Source organism: Neofelis nebulosa, chromosome 1, assembly GCF_028018385.1.
Source record: "Neofelis nebulosa isolate mNeoNeb1 chromosome 1, mNeoNeb1.pri, whole genome shotgun sequence".
In the NCBI taxonomy this organism is placed as follows: domain Eukaryota; kingdom Metazoa; phylum Chordata; class Mammalia; order Carnivora; family Felidae; genus Neofelis; species Neofelis nebulosa.
In genome coordinates, this window is record NC_080782.1 from 162,226,384 (window position 1) to 162,243,501 (window position 17,118).

At 48.4% G+C, this 17,118-nt stretch overlaps 1 protein-coding gene across 4 annotated transcripts in view; it reads right to left on the minus strand.

Annotated features, from left to right (window-relative positions):
- Positions 1 to 6,015: 6,015 nt before the first annotated feature.
- Positions 6,016 to 17,118, minus strand: part of SPACA7 (sperm acrosome associated 7) — a 28,309-nt gene continuing 17,206 nt past the window's right edge. For all 4 annotated transcript variants that reach the window (XM_058742392.1, XM_058742401.1, XM_058742374.1 and 1 more), the window contains 2 exons: positions 8,156 to 8,233; positions 6,016 to 6,187 (listed from right to left, as the gene is read on the minus strand). In XM_058742392.1, the coding sequence (XP_058598375.1) occupies positions 6,171 to 6,187; positions 8,156 to 8,233 (95 nt within the window). In that variant the 3' untranslated portion in view covers positions 6,016 to 6,170. The remainder of the gene's footprint in view (positions 6,188 to 8,155; positions 8,234 to 17,118) is intronic.

Genomic DNA, 17,118 nt, shown 5'->3' on the forward strand with positions numbered 1-17,118 from the left:
GAGGCACAGAGCTGGCCTCCTGGCACCTGCAAGGAAGGCAGAGCGCCCAGAGATTCTGCACCTGGGGCGGGGCGTGGGTGCATGGAGCAGCCCAAAGGGAAATGCGCTTGCAGAGTGTCCTGGTCACCTGCAGCTACACCCCACCTCCCCTGCACAGCCGCAGGGGTCGCACCGCACGGGGCTGGACTCCACCAAGCACGAGCCAAAATAGCAAGAGCAGGGATCAGCCATATCCCGAACTGCGTGTGTTTTAGGGTCGAGTGTTAATTTGTCGCAGACAGAGGGACTGGGCACTCTGTGGGTGCTGCACCCACACAGTCGACGGTGAGGGCATCTGCTCCCAACAACAAGTTGGGATGGAACAGCTAAAGGAGCAGGCTCAGGCCCCGGACAAGGCGGGTGTCCCCACGACCCTGGCAAGGCAGGCTCTGTAGAAAGAAACTGCTCGATACATTCGTGGTGAAGGAGTGTGTGCAAGAAAGAACTGCTGGCCGAGGGCTCGGCCGGTGAGGAGGAATTATAACTGAGCGCTAGAATCACAAATAACTGTACCTTCACACGATCTGGAACTTCTCGTCCATGCTCACGGCTTAGGTCTCCTGTTAGTAAGCTACACGTCGTTCATTCTGTAGCTTGGGCTTCTCGATCAATTTCTTTTGCTCCTTATTTAGAATCTCTTTCCACACTCTTCCGACTAGATACCCAAATCAGAGTAAACTTCCTCGATACTGCATTTTGATCAGATGTGCCCGGGAAGGCACTTGTATTTGCACCAGGAGAGAAAGCCTCCCCACCTGCTTCCTCGAGTTCCCCCATAGTTCGACGGGGATGCTGCTAGTTAACAACAAATGTCTCGTGTGTGAAATTCAAATAGATTCTTGACTCTCCTCTTTGTTCCTCTGTTTTCTTTAATTTTCTCCACATCTTTAGGTCGGCGCACACAGTAGCAAAGGGAGACGCATCTAACTTGGCGTCCGATACATACACAACTTGAAACCCTGGAGTCACGATGCCAAGTCGAGAGGGGGCGGTTCTTGGGTGGACTGGTCTGTGGGGAAGGGGGACAGTGAATGATTCAGGGGACCCCCTCCCGACTCTGGGAAACAACTCAAAGTATTTCCTCATTACAGCCAGCGGCACTATTTTCAGGCCAGAAAGACCACAAGTTGCGAGAGAGAGAACTTCTTTGTGCTGTTTTCCTAAATATAAAAATTAATAAGTCTTATAAATCTTTACCTGTAATATTTTTTCTTTCATTTTCTATCCTCACTGCCCAGGACAGTCTCTGTTTCTCAAAGGTCCACTTCTGGAAGTGGTGGTTTGTTGGTAGTGGAGCTTTATCCCACTGGAGACACCGTTTCAAATCTGTGTACCAAGAACTTGGGGTCAAGACACCAGAGAGGACAATTGACTGATGTGAGCTTTGTATTCTAAACCTGTCTTCCCTGTGAAGCATTTGCCAACTCTTATGTAATCACAGTTACAGAGTCTGACAAGCAGAGCAGAAATCAGGCACTAAGAGTCTCCCGGTAATCTCCCAGGGCCGGGGATAAAAAAAAAATGTGAGTTCAGGGCTTCTGAAGTAGCCAGGAGTGGGGTGCCAGAGAAGGCATGTGAAGTGTAGTGAGTCTACACATCTGATCTCTTTGTCCCTCAAAGCGTTCTTTAAGTTCCCAGCCATGCATTCAGAAATGAGGTGAGCAGAAAGTCATAGCCAAGAGGCTGAACACCCAAGGAGAGCTTTCACGCAGCCTCATAGCATGAAATAAAAATAAAACTCAAGGTCCTATAAATTCTCTCAGATTTAAACCAAAACTCCTGTAGAAATGAAGAGTAAGAAAAACTGGAAATAGACCAGATATTACAAAGACTGAAACCTGGTGTTACAACAACTCAAGATGATCAGTTCTTATTCTAACTAGACGCCAGAGCTAGACGAAGGCCCTCCAGGGTCTCTGCGGTATTTCACAACACAACGTCCAGCATTCAGTCAGTAAGCACCAGTCATACCAAGAGTCGAGGCAACAGAAATAGACTCCTGGTAATAACTTCGATAGTGGAGTTGTTGAATACAGATAAAAAAATCACTATGACTAATCTAATTCAACAAAAAAGATGGTGAGCTTCACAGAGAAGTAGAATCCGTAAGATAGACTCAAATGGAAATTCTAGGTTTAAAAACACATTGATGGACATTTGGTACAAAGTAGATGAGTAGCCACAGCAGAGGAGAGTAAGTTATCTGGAAATAGGTCAGTAGAAAACATTTGGATAAAAGCAAAACAAAACAAAGCATGGAAAATAAAAAGAATGATAAGAAACAGGGGACATAATAAGATCTAATATGTACAACTGGAGAAGGGGGAGGAGAGAAATCATTCAGAATCGATATTTGAAGAGACAGATTAGAATTTTTCAAAACTCACAAAAGAAACGAAGCCATAGACTCAAACATCACTATAAGCTGGATCCGGGCACGATAAGTGCAGTGGACAACATCCAGGCACATCGCTGTAAATCTGCCGAGATCAACAGACAAGAGAAAGTATTTAAAATGCCAGAGGAGGAAAGGAGCCTTAACTGTCAAAGGAGCAACGAGAACACAGAGGAAGACAGCAGACTTCTCAGTGGAAACTATGGAAGGCATAAGACAATGGAGACACTGAAAGAAAATAACTTGCTAACTCAGAATTCTATGTATTTAGTAAAAATATTCCTCGAAAATGGAGATATAGATTTTTCAGACAAATACGAGCCTGATAACATACCCACACTAAAGAAGAGCCACACTAAAATGCTACAAGGAATTCTTTAGTCATAGGAATGTATTGTCGGTTGGAAGCATTAAAAATGCACTACAGAATAAAGGGCAGAAGGAAGGGTACATATATGGGTAAACCTAAATGAATATTAACTGTATAAAACTAACTATAATGTTCTGTGGTGTTTAGGACATTTGTAAAAAATTCATGATGAATATAATACAAAAGATGGTTGTTAATGGGGTTAAATAGCCTCCTGTCCTTGCATTTCTCAGGAAGTAGTAAAAGCGCTAATTTATTTTCAATTATAATAAGTCTAGGATGTAGGGGCACCTGGGGGGCTCAGGTGGTTGAGCGTCTGACTCTTGATTTCAGCTCAGGTCACCATCTCATGGTTCATGAGTTCGAGCCCCGAGTCGGGGTCTAAATTAACAGTGCGGAGCCTGCTTGAGATTCTCTCTCTCTCTCTCTCTCTCTCTCTCTGCTCCTCCCCAGCTCACACAACTCTCTCACAAATGAATAAACATTAAAAAAAGTCTAAGGTGCATATTGTAATTTCTAACAAGGCTGTTAAATATTAAAAGAATACATAATTAACCTAATAAAGGGGAAAATGGAACGAAAAAATACTTGAGTGACTTAAATAAGGTAATGAGGGAGAAAACATAGGCAAGGGAGACAAGAGAAAACAAATAGTAAGACAGTAGATATAAACCCGTCTATATATATCACTAGATACATTCCATGTACGTGGATTAAGCAATTAAAAAGCAAAAAGGAGGAATTTCAAAAACTACATCCTTATATTTAGTGCCTAAAATATATACATGAAATACAATGCACAGAAAAGGTGAAGGTTGCCAGACGAAAGATGATATGCCATGTGAACGTTAGCCAAAAGAAAATTAGTGTGGTTATGTCTATTAATATCAAACAGAGTAGATTTTTTTTTTCAACGTTTTTTATTTATTTTTGGGACAGAGAGAGACAGAGCATGAACGGGGGAGGGGCAGAGAGAGAGGGAGACACAGAATTGGAAACAGGCTCCAGGCTCCGAGCCATCAGCCCAGAGCCTGACGCGGGGCTCGAACTCACGGACCGCGAGATCGTGACCTGGCTGAAGTCGGACGCTTAACCGACTGCGCCACCCAGGCGCCCCGAGTAGATTTTTTTTTTAAGCAAGCTCCATGCACATGCATGGAGCCCAGCACGGGGCTCGAATTCACGACCTTGAGATCAAGACCTGAGCTGAGATCGAGAGTCAGACACTTAACTGAATGAGCCACCCAGACGCCCCCAGAGTAGATTCAAGGCAAGAAGAAATACACAGTTAAAGAGAAACGTGTCACACAACTAAGGCTTCAGTCCACCAGAAAAATATAATAATTTAGTCTTTATGAACTTGATAACATAGCTTTGAAATATATAAAGAAAAACTGACAGCCCCCTCACAATCATCGTGGGGGACTCAAATGCAAGTCCCGTAGAAACAGACAGTTGATGAGTCTATAGGACCCTGCGCCCAGCACCTTCAGAATACCCATTCCTCCCGACTTCCAGGGGGAGCAGTCACCAGAACCGTCCATGTTTGGCCATGAAGCAGGCCTCGGTCAATTTCCGAAATGGAAATCATAGAGCAAATCAGTATTTTTAAGCTTTTTCCAACCCATAACACATCACAGGGGATCACTCTGTGCCCCGGGTGGCAGTGCCCATGCCCATGTGCTTCCTGCCTCCAGAGGGTCACGTCCACGTCTTCTCCGTGGAGCTCTCACCCAGCTCGACTCCGGACCCAGTGGGAGACTCCCTCCAGCTCAGACTTAGTGGATCACCTGATGTTTGTTAGTAATGCTAATGTTTGTGTTCTTGTCCATAAATGTAGTTCTCAGCTGCTCTCAGCAACCGTCTATCCCCTGCCGCACGCAGGGTCTGGACACGTGGGAGCCACCACCGAGAGGAGACGTTCTGATGTGTGCAGACTATTAACTCATTAAATTTTCAGCTTTGAAAATCACCGTACTCAGGGATCCCGTGAGAGTGAGGGAGGGGGTGGGGGGACCTGGTGGATGATGTTTTTACATTTTATCTTATCGAGGTCAGTCCTGCTCTGTCAAAGCACCCCGGGGGATAAACACTGCAAGGTCCTGCTTGGGACCAGGGATGCTATCAGCATGCCTGGCAGGGAGAGTCGGCCGGGACTGGCTCCACCAGGGACCCTGTGATGGTGTGGCGATGAGAGGGCCACCTAATACCTCTGAGTGGAGACAAGTGGAAGTGACAAGACAGAAAAACTAGAACTGTATGCAAAAACAAACCCCAACCCCCTGAGATACCCGTTTACTGATGGAGGGGCCGAAGTAGGAAAGGGGTGTCTGTGTCCTGCTCTGCCACCGACCCACTTGGTGACGAGGGAGTCCTGTGTCCCCTCTCTGCCTGGGGTCCTCAGCTAGGATCACAGGATGGGCTGAAAGCCTCGATCCTCTGGTCCCAATGCCCCGAGCCTCCACACTACCAATGACTTGATGACGTCGGGGATAGAGAAGAGAGGACTTTTGTTTCACTGGAGAAGTGTGGGCAGCCGGCAACCACCAATAAGAAGGGTGTGTGTTCTAGAACAAACACCAGTCCATTGCCAACACGGCCTCAAGGCAGAAGTTCTCTCTCCAGGGCTGTTTTAGGACCTGATTCATGAACGTCCACCGACTTGCCCATTTAGAAAAAGGAGGCAGCCACACCCTGTCCCGAGTAACTTTTCCCAGCCTCACCCCATGGATCAAGCAGAGGCGTAACCTGTCCACAGTCAGAGTGGGTCTGGGTAGGAAAACCTGCTCAGAGAAATGTTCTGGTCAGCCCCGAACATGCCGTAGGTGGGTCAGACGCCCCCTGGAGCTCACGCTCACCGTCTGCACCACAGGGACCCAACCTGAGTGTTCCCGTGCTCGGTACACATTCCGATGCGGAGAAGTTCCGTGTGTGTTTTGTGTACACGTGTGTGCACTTTGCAGGGCGCTGCCACGGGAGGGGGGCAGCAGGTGACTCTGGTTCTTCATGGACACGACGCTCAGAAGCTAAGCGTCCTCAAGCTTTATCCTGTTAGAAAACAGGAGCCTCTCAAGCCTTTCCTTTCTCAGACTCAGTAATTTCTGTTTATTAAAAAAACAAAAGGAAACCCACATACCCTCCACCTTAACATTTAAACAAATAAGCTCTACTTGAGACTCATGAATAAAACACACTTCCTCGCACAGCGTGGTTAACAGTATGTGCACATATATGCTCTTTATTCCTGAGGGTGGGGCTGTGGGGTCTCACGAAGTCTGGAGTTTCCTGCTGAGGGGGCTCCCTCGGGGCGGGTGGCCTTGCTGACCATCCTCTGCGTCTCCTCGGAGCTTCACCCTCCTCTTCCACTTACTGGGAAGAGCTCCCTGTTTGGAGAGAGAGTTTTTTGAGAAATCCTAGGCGCCCTGCTCATCCTGTGGCTCAGACCCTCCTGGACTGTCCCACTGGTGCAGGACTACAGGCGTGAAGCCAGCCTCCAGTGTCCCCAGTCTGTGGGCAGCAGTCACAGGTGCTGTGGGGCTGGAAGGAACCGCAGGAAGAGAGAGTCCTGGGTGGGGGGAAACGGGCTTGCAAGGGTGCAGAGGCAACAGGGGGCAAGCCAAAGCCCCGAGAGGTCAGGGCGAACTCGGAGGCACTGTTTGCATGAGGGAGAGGGGGAAGGTGTGGGTTTGGGTGAGGGTGGCAGTGGGCCAGGTGGGGAGAGCCCTGGCAGGATCTTGGGGAGCCCAGGCCAGGATGCAGAGAGGGGAGGAGCTGTGGGGAGGTGGTCGCGGAGGTAGGACCGGGTGGGTGCCAGGCCGCACCCTTTAATGCCTCACTGCCACGGCCTTCTGCCTCCAAACCGGGTGGGGGCCCCTCTGAACACTACTGGGCTGGGCTAGGGGTGTCCCCTCCCCTCGGGGGCACCCCCTGTGGACACAGTCCTGTGATGTCAGGCTCTGGGAGGTCAAGGACCTCGGTCCCTCCCGTGCACGCACTGCTGGGCCCCCAGCCCTGGCACCAGAGGAGTGCCCGCCGCCCATCCCCCAGACAGGCAGGCCCAGGACCAACGTGCAGGACGTGCAATGTGGAAAGGTCCTGCCTCAGACACTGGAGCCATAGGGATGTTCCTGTTCTCAACGACAGAACTCTCAGGGCCTGGGGACTGGGGATTTGGCAAAGTCTCCCTGACATCTGAGTAAAGCAGCAGAAAGTGGCTGGATGTCAGTACCGGTCGGTAAGTTTGTGGCGGGCGGGGCAACCGCTCACCCCCCTTTCAACCCCCGACTGCACTGGGCTGTCCCACTGGGGGGAGGTGCAGACCGTGGGGGGCCTGCAATTTCGGGGCCCCAGGGCTGGCTCTGGCCCTGCACAGAGTGGCTCCTGGCTGCTTGGTGACCAGTCACACAATGCGAGGTCTCTAGTGACCCGTCTGTGGCTCCACCCTCCTGGGCATTTAAACAAAGGACAAGATAGCAGGCTGGCCGCAAGAGGATGACGGGTTGGGGGAGGGGGGTTTGAAGGAGCGGCTGACCGCAAGATGCTGGACCCAGAAGTGTCCCAGCAGGCTGGAGCGGAGGGCGATCTAACCTTCCCCTGGAATGCGGGCGCCTCAAGGGCAGGGGTCCGTGTCCACGGTGCTCAGTCCCCAGAACTGAGAAGGGTGTGGGCCCGTAGTAGGTGCCCAGTGAGCACTGATGGAGGCGAATGAAGGTGGCCAGGTGTAAGTGTTTGGTCCTGCACTTGGCTCTACGAGGACCCAACTAATGGTGTGTGGTAGAAAGAACTCAGGAGGTGCTGATTCGAACCGTCTACGGGACTACAGAGTCTACCTGGGAGAGGCTGGGAGGCCAGGAGGAGGACTGGCCTGGAGAAGAGGCTCAGGAGTGTTCTGGAAAGTTCCAGGAAGAAGCACGGGGCCAGGGCAGAAGCCACCAGGGGAAATTCGTGGACCAACTTCAGCAATTAGGAAGTTGTCTGAAAGGGCAGGGGTGGGAGGAGTGGGGAGGGCAGAGGGCAGGGGCGCTCAAAGGTGTGGGACTCCCCGGGTGGGAGGCTTGGGGACCTTGTGGGCCTGGTCCTGTGGTATGTAGTGGTGGGCCCACAGGTCCCAGGGACAGCTGAGAAGGGAGGGGACACCCACACGTGGCCCAGGACTCGTGGAATTTGGACTCAATGGGCCAGGAGTCCCGCACTGACAACACAGGAAACCTGTGGGGGTCCCTGCCAGTCTGCCCAGGGACTGAGTCACCTGCCCCTCCAGAGAGCTGTCCCCTGGAGCAGACGGTTTACTTCTCTCCACGGCGGGGGTGGCATCCCAGCACAAGGACCCACTTATCTATTATTCCACTTACCTGAAGATTTTCCAATGTTTTGAAGGATTTTGTCCAGAACTGATGTTTTTTTATATTGATCATTTTTTAAATTCTTTCCTGTGGGGAAAAAATAAGTACAATGATCAGGATTTGGTCAAGGGTTAAGTCACGATTCCAAACACCTTTCCAGCCTCAGAACGACAGCTCTGGGGACACCGGTTCGCAGGTGAGGGCGGCCTGCCCCGAGCCAGAGCTGCGGCCTGTGCGGCCCTGGGCGGTCACGGACACGGCCCTGCGGCTTCCTCCTCATGCTGCCGCCCCAGCCTGCATCCTTCAGGTGATGCTCCCGGTCCCTTGGACGCGTATTTTATGACATCTCACGCCCCATCCCGGAACCGCCCTTACCCCAGAATCGCGGGGCCCATCTCACCGCTGCAGAGAGGGCAGAGTGTGGGTTCACGGCGCGGGTCGGTGGGGAGAGGCCCACACGGCCCGCCCACGAGGCTCCCTTCCCCGGGGGTGTGGCCTTTGCCATTGCCCGGGGCGCTCTCCCCCTTCTCCTTCCTGGCTGCCCCGCTCTCCAAGCATAACAAGGACACTGCCATCCTGAAGGTTTCCCAAAACTCCACTTGAGCACAGCAGGAAGACGCAAGGAAAACATTCAAGCCAGCCCATCTGTCCACCACGCGGGTCCTGCCTGGTGGCCGGCTGCTCTGTGGGCTTATAAAAGCACAGCCCCTCATTCGCCTGGAGCCTCCCAGCCCGTGCTCAGCAGGTATTCACCGAGCAAGAGGACGAATCTTTTGTTACAGCGAAGGCCAGCCGCGAATCACTGATCAGGGCATAAAATTATCCGTGTCCCGCGCGGCACGCAGACTGGAACAGAGCCTGAAGTCCAGGCACATTCCAGAGGTCAGGAGTGGTGCTTTGGGTCGTGGGGCATTTTTGGACGTTCTGGATAGCACACAGGGGGCTGGCTGTTCCAGCAACAAGAGAGAGAGGTTCTCGGCAGATCCTTCAAGGTGCTTCTGGCTTTTTTTTTTTTTTTAAATGTTTATTTATTTTTGAGAGAGAGAGAGACAGAGTATGAGTGGGGAAGGGGCAGAGAGAGAGGGAGACACAGAATCGGAAGCAGGCTCCAGGCTCTGAGCTGTCAGCACAGAGCCCGACGCAGGGCTTGAACCCACGAAACATGAGATCATGACCTGAGCTGAAGTCGGACGCTCAACCGACTGAGCCACGCAGGCGCCCCAGTGCTTGTGGCTTTTAAAACATTCCTCAAAGTTATTTTAAGGTAACAAATTCATATTTTTATAAGTATTATAAGCCCATGGTAGAATTTGAAAACCTGAAAAAAATAAAAAAAACTGTGGAAAGTAAGGCCATTTCCAATAGTTGGTACCTCATTTCCAGCTTCCTCCTGGAGGCCACAATTGCCATCCGCCTCTGTGTCCTTCTGGTGACGGAGATTGTTGCCAACATCATACTCTCGCTCAATATTTAAAACCACATTTATGTTTTTTAGAGGAAATTGCTTAGGAAATTTTGGTGGATAATTCAGACTGATGAATTTTAGGGAAACACATAATTCATTAATAAGTATAAAACATGTGCATCTCAAAATGCTCATTTCTGGACTACGATCTTTAGTTAGGACTTCACGTGCTATGGTGACATTTACACGGACTGTGTAGGTGTGGTTCCACCTGAACATCAATGCACTGATGAGGCTTGTGGGAAATGTTTACTTTCCAGTTGTGGATGAGACCCCAGGGACACAAAGCATTGAGGTCACTGAGGTGGCACGTGGTCCAGCTGGGAAAGCACCCGGGAGGCAGGGCCCCTGGCTTCTGCTCCTTCTAGGCTACCCTGAAGCTTTGACCAGAGTTGAAATGCAGGGGTTTTCCTATATGTGAGAGCCCTCTATTTGAACTTTCACGCCTGGAAAATATGGGAGTAACAAGGACCAGATTTATCCTCCCGATTTAATAAAAAAAAAAAAAAACAAAAAACTAGAAAAATTATATGAAACAATGATTTCCCATTTATCAGATAATGGGCAACAAGGGACAGTGACCCCTGAGGAGGGACTGCCAAGGGGCTCCCATGAGCCTCTGGTTCCTGCCTGGAGTGTTTCTGGTCCTGTGTGATGAGGGAGGATGTAGGCAGAGACCTGTGGTGTCACCAGGAGGGGAGGGGCTGGGGAGGCCAGAGCAGCAGAGGCGAGGGAACTCGGACACTGCAGAGGGTGGCCCTGTCTCCAGCTGAGTAGGGGTCAGTGAGAAGCCACAGGAAGCCTTAGCGTGGAACAAGAGCCACCGAAAAAGGTGGCAGAACAATCTCCAGAGCTCACACAGGCCAGAAAAAGTTGGCGTCTTCGCTGGTAAACGTAAAGAGCCTCATTATACACAGGCATCGGGTAGAGTTTTACTGCCTCGGTATCGGGGAATACTAGCCTTTGGGGTAAGGGCTGCTTGGTCTTAACAAAGCTTAAAAGTGAACCTCAAAGTTATTTAAGTGGGTTCAAGAGCAAGGCTAATATTTTCTAAAAATAGAATATCCAACATCCAAGAAAGTGAGATTCATACTTGGCATCCAAACAAGAATGAGCAGGTATGAGAATAACCAATGAAATATGACCTATAATGACCAGAGTCAACCAATCAAAACTGGCCCAGAAATGACTCTATAGGTAGAATTAGAGGGCAAGGATATCAAAATTTATCGTAACACCGTATCGCAAATGTTCAAGAAGCACAGAGTGTCAAATTACGTAAAAACACAGCTATGCACTGTCTACAAAATTCCACCTTAAATATAAAGCACAAGGAGGTAAAAAATAAAATAAAAAGATCAGCCACGCGAACACTGATCAAAAGAAAGCTAGAGTGGCTATTTAAATATTAGACAAAAACAGAATATCGCCAGGAATAAAGAGGGTCATTTCTTACTGTTAAAGCAGTAATTCATCCAGAAGATAGAACAATTCCACATTTTTATGCATACGGATGAAGTGCAATGAAAGAGCTTCGAAGGGCGTGAAATGAACACTGGTCGAGCCGAAAGGCACAGTGAGCACATCCACGGTGATCGTCTGAGACTTAAATTCTGCTGTCTTAATAGTCGAGTAAATGGGGAGACAGGAACTCAATAAGGGTGTAGGAGACCTGAACAAGGTAGTTCAGCTACTTGATCTAATTGACATTTATAATTGTTGTGACTCCGCAAATCAACAACATGTACACGTTCTTTTCAGGCACATATGGGAGTGCTTGCTAAAGAATGCTGTATTCTGAGCTATATTTAAAGTTTTTAAAAATGCGTTAAAAAGATCTAAGTCATACACTGTGTGTTTCTGACCAAAACAGAAATAAATCATAAATCGGTAACACAATGGTGTTGGAAAAGTCTCCAAATATTTGAAAATGAAATGGCACATTTCTAAATGGCCCACGGCTCAAAGAATAGATTTAAAAGGTGAGTTATAAGGCATTTTGAACGGACAAAAATAAAAACACAGCACATTGAAATTTGTAGGGTGGGATTAAAGTAGAATGAAAAGGAACTAAACATTCACAATAAAAAAGAGAGTTAGCCTCAAGTCTACGACCTAAGTATTCACATTAACAAGTCATTAAAAAAAGGAGAGAAAAACCTCAAAATTCGCAGTGAAAAAAAAGAAAATTAAAAGAAAAAAAATCACTCTGATAAAAAAAATAGAAAAACAACATGGAAAAATGAAACCAAAAGCCTGGTTCTCTGGACAGATTAATAAGATTGATAAACTACTGATCAGACCACCAGGGATTTAAAAAAAGGCACAAATTACTGATATCAAGAGTGAGAGAAACGACAGCCCCATGGTTCCTGCAGACATTAAAAAGGGCGTTGAGAGACCGCTATTTAGATGAAATGGGAAAATTCCCCTAAAGACACAAACCGCCAAAGCTCACCAAAGAACATACAGATACACTAAACAGCCCTTTATCTACAGAAGAAATAAAATGCGTACTTAAAAACCTTCCCACAAAGAAATTACAGGACCTAATGTCTTCATTGGTAAATCCTATCGGACATTTTATGTAGAAGTAATATTTATTTCATACAGACAGATCTAGAAAACCGAAGGAAACGGAGTACTTCCCAATTCATTCTGTGAGGCCATTAGTACCTTGAAACCAAAGCTAGACAAAAGCATCGAGTAGAAAAAACTATAGGCCAACATCATTCATGAACATAAATGCAAAAATTCTTAACTAAATTTTGGCAAATTGAATCCAAAGGACATAAAAAAGGAAACTGTATCACGGGTTTATCTCAGAAATACAGGCCTGGTTCAACACTCAGAAATCAAGACATGTAGGGGCGCCTGGGTGGCTCAGTCGGTTAAGCAGCCGACTTCGGCTCAGGTCATGATCTCACAGTCTCTGAGTTCGAGCCCCACATCGGGCTCTGTGCTGACAGCTCAGAGCCTGGAGCCTGTTTCAGATTCTGTGTCTCCCTCTCTCTGACCCTCCCCCATTCATGCTCTGTCTCTCTCTGTCTCAAAAATAAATAAACATTAAAAAAAATTAAATAGAAAAAAAGAAATGAAGACATGTAATTCGCCATATGAACAGAATGAAGAAAAACCAACCGATCATTTCAGTAGACGAGGGGTTGGTAAACGTGGCTTACAGGCCAAGTATGGATCAGCACTGGTTTTAGTAAATAAAGTTTTGTTGGAATATAGCCACACCTGTTCTTTTATGTGTGGTCTCTGGCTGCTTCTAGTTAAGTAGTTGCAACAGGGGCCATATTGCTCTTAGACTAAAATATTTGCTATCTGACTTTTTACCAAAAAAGTCCTCTATGCTTGCGATTAGATACACCTAATTTATGAAAGGGCACCCGTTCTGACCACTAGTATTTAACCTCCAACGTTGTACTGGAACTAGTGGGGTAAGGCAAGAAAAATGAATAAAAGGTGTATGTATTGGAAAGGAAAAAAAAAATCTATTCACAGATGATATGATTCAGTAAGCAGTAAATCCTAAATAATCTACAGGAAAGCTTCTGGAACACAAGAGTGAGCTGAGCAAGGGGGAAGGTTACAGAGTCTTGTACGAAACAATCACATTTCTATACACTGGAAATGACTAACCAGGGGTTGAAATTTAAAAAACAGTATCATTTATGATCACATCAAGAATTATGAGATACTTATGCATAAATGTAATAAGACATATGCAAAATCTTTATGCTGAACACTACAAAACTCTGGTGAGAGAAACCAAAGAGGACCTACATACACAGAGTCCTCCACAGAGGGCAAGACTGAATACGGTTAAGAAGTCGGTGCCTGACAAACTGATGTATAGACTCATAGCAATTCCAGCCAAAGTCCCAAAAGAATGGGCTGCGGAAATTAACAAGCCACTTTTAAAATGTATAAGGGAAGGCAGAGAAACCAGAATAACCAAGTTGATTCTGAAAATCCGAACAAAGCGGGAGGACACTACCTGATTTCAAATCTTGGTATCAACGTACTGTAGCCAAGACAACGTGACACCTGAAAAAGAGTAGATCTTAAATCTTAAGTCCGTGGAACAAAGTAAGAGGCCAGAAACAGGCTCACAAATGACTAGTTGATTGTCAACTATGTGCACAGGCAATTCAACAGAGAAAGAGGAGTTTTTGCAAAAAATGGTGTTGGCACCGGACATCAATATGCAAGAAATCAAACCAAAACAAAAGAATCCTTATCTTACACCATATACACAACTTAACTCAAAATGGATCACAGCCCTAAAGTAAAATCTACAATTTTAAAACTTCCGGAAGAGAACGTGGAAAATGTTTGTGACTTTAAATGAGGCAAAGATTTCTTATTTGACACTGAAAACGAAACTTGATAAATTGGATTTGACCAATGTTAAGAACTTCTGATCTCTGAAAGACACTGGTATGCAAATGAAAAGCGAGCCGCAGACTGGCAGGCAATCTTTCCGATCACACACGTGACAGAGGACTTGTATCCAGAATGTGTAAACACATCTCAAAACTCAACAGTAAGAAAACAGACTAAGGAAAATGGGCACTAGACCAAAGGAGATCTTCAGATGGCAAATAAAGACAGGAAAATACGCTCGGGATTACCAGTCACTAGGGAAGTGCACACCCATGCCACAGTGAGACTCTTGTGTGTCTGCTAGAGCGGCCTGGAGACAGAAAATCTCAGGTGTTGAGGAGGACCCAGGGTCGCTCCAATTCTGCTAGCAGGGATGCAACTTCTGCTGACAGTTTCTTTCTTTCTTTCTTCTTTAAAATTTTTTAATGTTTTTACTTATATTTGAGAGAGAGAGAGAGAGAGAGAGAGAGTGCAAGCGGGGCAGGGGCAGACAGAGAGACACAGAATCCGAAGCAGGCTCCAGGCTCCGAGCTGTCAGCACAGAGCCCGACACGGGGCTCGAACCCACGAACCCTGAGATCGTGACCTGAGCTGAAGTCAGACGCTCAACCCACTGAGCCACACAGGTGCCCCCCATTGACAGTTTCTTATACAGTAAAATATAGCTGCCATACCTTTAGCTGTTTACCTAAACTAAAGGAACATTTTTATTCACCCAAAACCTTGTGTGGGAATATCTCCAGTGGCTTTATTTGTCATTCCCAAGCTCATTCAGCTGGTGAGTGAGTAAGCCAGCAGGGGCTGCAGTGAGGGGAACCGAATAATTACGGGCAAACATGCATGCGTCTCAAATGCGTTGTGCTAGTTGAGGAAGCTACACTCAAAGGTCTACATGGTCTTTGTAGAGTATGACATTCCGGAAGGGGGAAAATTACAGAAACAGGACACAGGTCAGTATATTAGGGCTCTGTGGAAGCAGCGTGGAATTTTCTGGTAATGGACCTCTTCCGTATGTCATTTGTGGTGATGGTTACATGACTCTAGAAAGGATGAGTTTCCCTGTATCGCACTGAATCTTACTAAAACACAGAAAGTCTAGTAATAACGCCTAACACTTCTTATGAATCAAGATCTGCCCCAAGTTCTTACCTTTTCAACCAATTTAATTGTCCCATTGACCCCACAGCTTAAGGCACGATGACTCCCAGCTTACAGATGATGAAACAGGTTCAAAGAAGGCAGAGCCAGTAGGCGGTGGAGCCGGGGTCTGACAGGCTCTTCCTCTCTGCCCTGCACTCTTTCCCACGTCCCACGTCCCACGTCCCACAGACACTTGTCTGTTTCTAGGCCCATTCCGCCGAGAAGGATGGCAGCAAGGTTAGCTGGACTTCCACTGGCAGATGACAAACACCACGGGGTTGAGATCAAGCAGAAAATGACCCATGCCCCCAGGGGACGGTCATATCACATGAGCAGTCCCACCTATCGCTTAGCGGGAGAGAAGGGCTCCAGCCCAGGAAGGAGAGCCCGTCAGTTTCCAAGAGGTGCCCTGCTGTGGCGGCCAGAATTTCACATTAGAGATTCATTCCTTGGAGCCTACTTTAAACCTTCCTTGCCGTGCTGTCCCCAGGTGTGGCGTAGGAGGACGACATTGTGGTGTCTCTACTTTTTTGTCTCTGGGGCAGTCGGTGGTGGAGCTCAGCATAGCCCTGAGCAATGAGTCCTCAACACGTGGGGTTGCTTGACCGCCCTGCTGAGAGCCCACCCATGTGCCCGCTGGGGGTGGGGGCTGGAGCTCCAGAAATGCGCCGCCTGTGGCCATAGGCCCAGGATGCACACCTGCTCCCAGAGGGGCCTGTGTGTTGCGTGGGCTAGGACAGAAGGGACGCCTGGGGGTGCCCAGCTACGCTGAGCCGCAGGGGCCCCGAAAGGTTCCCGGGAGCGGGTATCGGACCGTCTTTGATCTGCACGGTCATTTCTAGTGGCTCAGCCTAAGACCCTAGTCCTCGGGGAGGTGTTCTAATCTACTCATTCCTTCTAATTTGGAAGCTTCCAAAACCTGCTCGCTGTTGACCAGAGACAAAGAAGAAGACTGGTTTCTAAGGGGCCTGTTTGTCTACAAATGACATGAACTGACTTCTAACCCAGTGTAGATGAAATCACGGCACACCTGGGGGTCTAGGATGATAAACGAGCAGAAGTCCCCTTCGTCCTAAAGTCAGTGTGAAGGGAAGAGAGTGTCCGCAAATCTCACTGGCCCAGAGCACTGGACTGGAGATGATGTTATCTTGTGGCCATGAGAAAGTTCTAGATAGATGTGCCCACAAAAGCTGGGGAGGGCCCCTCCCCCGAGGCACCCCAGGGAGGCAGGAAGCACTGGCTGCTGGCTTCTGAGATGGAAATCATTTCCTGCAGGGACACCTGAAAGGTAAAATCACCTCCATTGTTCTCCCTGGCACCCGTCCTGCACACTCACAGCGCAGGTGGGAAAGACAGGACGGGTGGAGGCAGGGTTTGCAGAGCCACGGGCAGAGCCAGAAAAACCAAGAACTGGTCACAGAGCTGGTCCTCACTGCTCCAGGCAGCCGCAGGGGAGCCCCGGCCCCGGGTTCTCCAATGCCCTTGGAAGCGGTGTGAATCTCCAGGGCTAGGTCCTTGGCTCCCCGGCCTGAGGTCCCGACATAGGACCGCCGTGAGGTCCCTCGGGGTGATTTGAATGTGACAGGGCCAGGCACACCGTGAGTGCTCCGAGGGGGAGAACGTCACTGTTGCTGCAATGGTTGTAACAGTCATGGAGGGACGATTACCTTTCATACTTATGCACCATTGACGACACTTGCACTATTCACCTGCTGACTCGCTGATTCGGCAAACGCCAGGCAGCAGCCCCTGTGCCGGGTGCTAGGTCGGGGGCCACGTGAAGGGTGCCTCCTGGTGCCTGTCCAGGAGGGGTGCACAGGCCAGGGCCCATCACAGTTAGCGGAGCTCTGGACTTCGTGTCCCCCTTCCGTGGATGCACACAGAGGAGTACAGGGAGTAAACGCAGAGGGGAGTGGATAGAAGCCTCGACTAGAAAACATTCGCAGACAACCGTGGGATCCTGTGGTTCCTC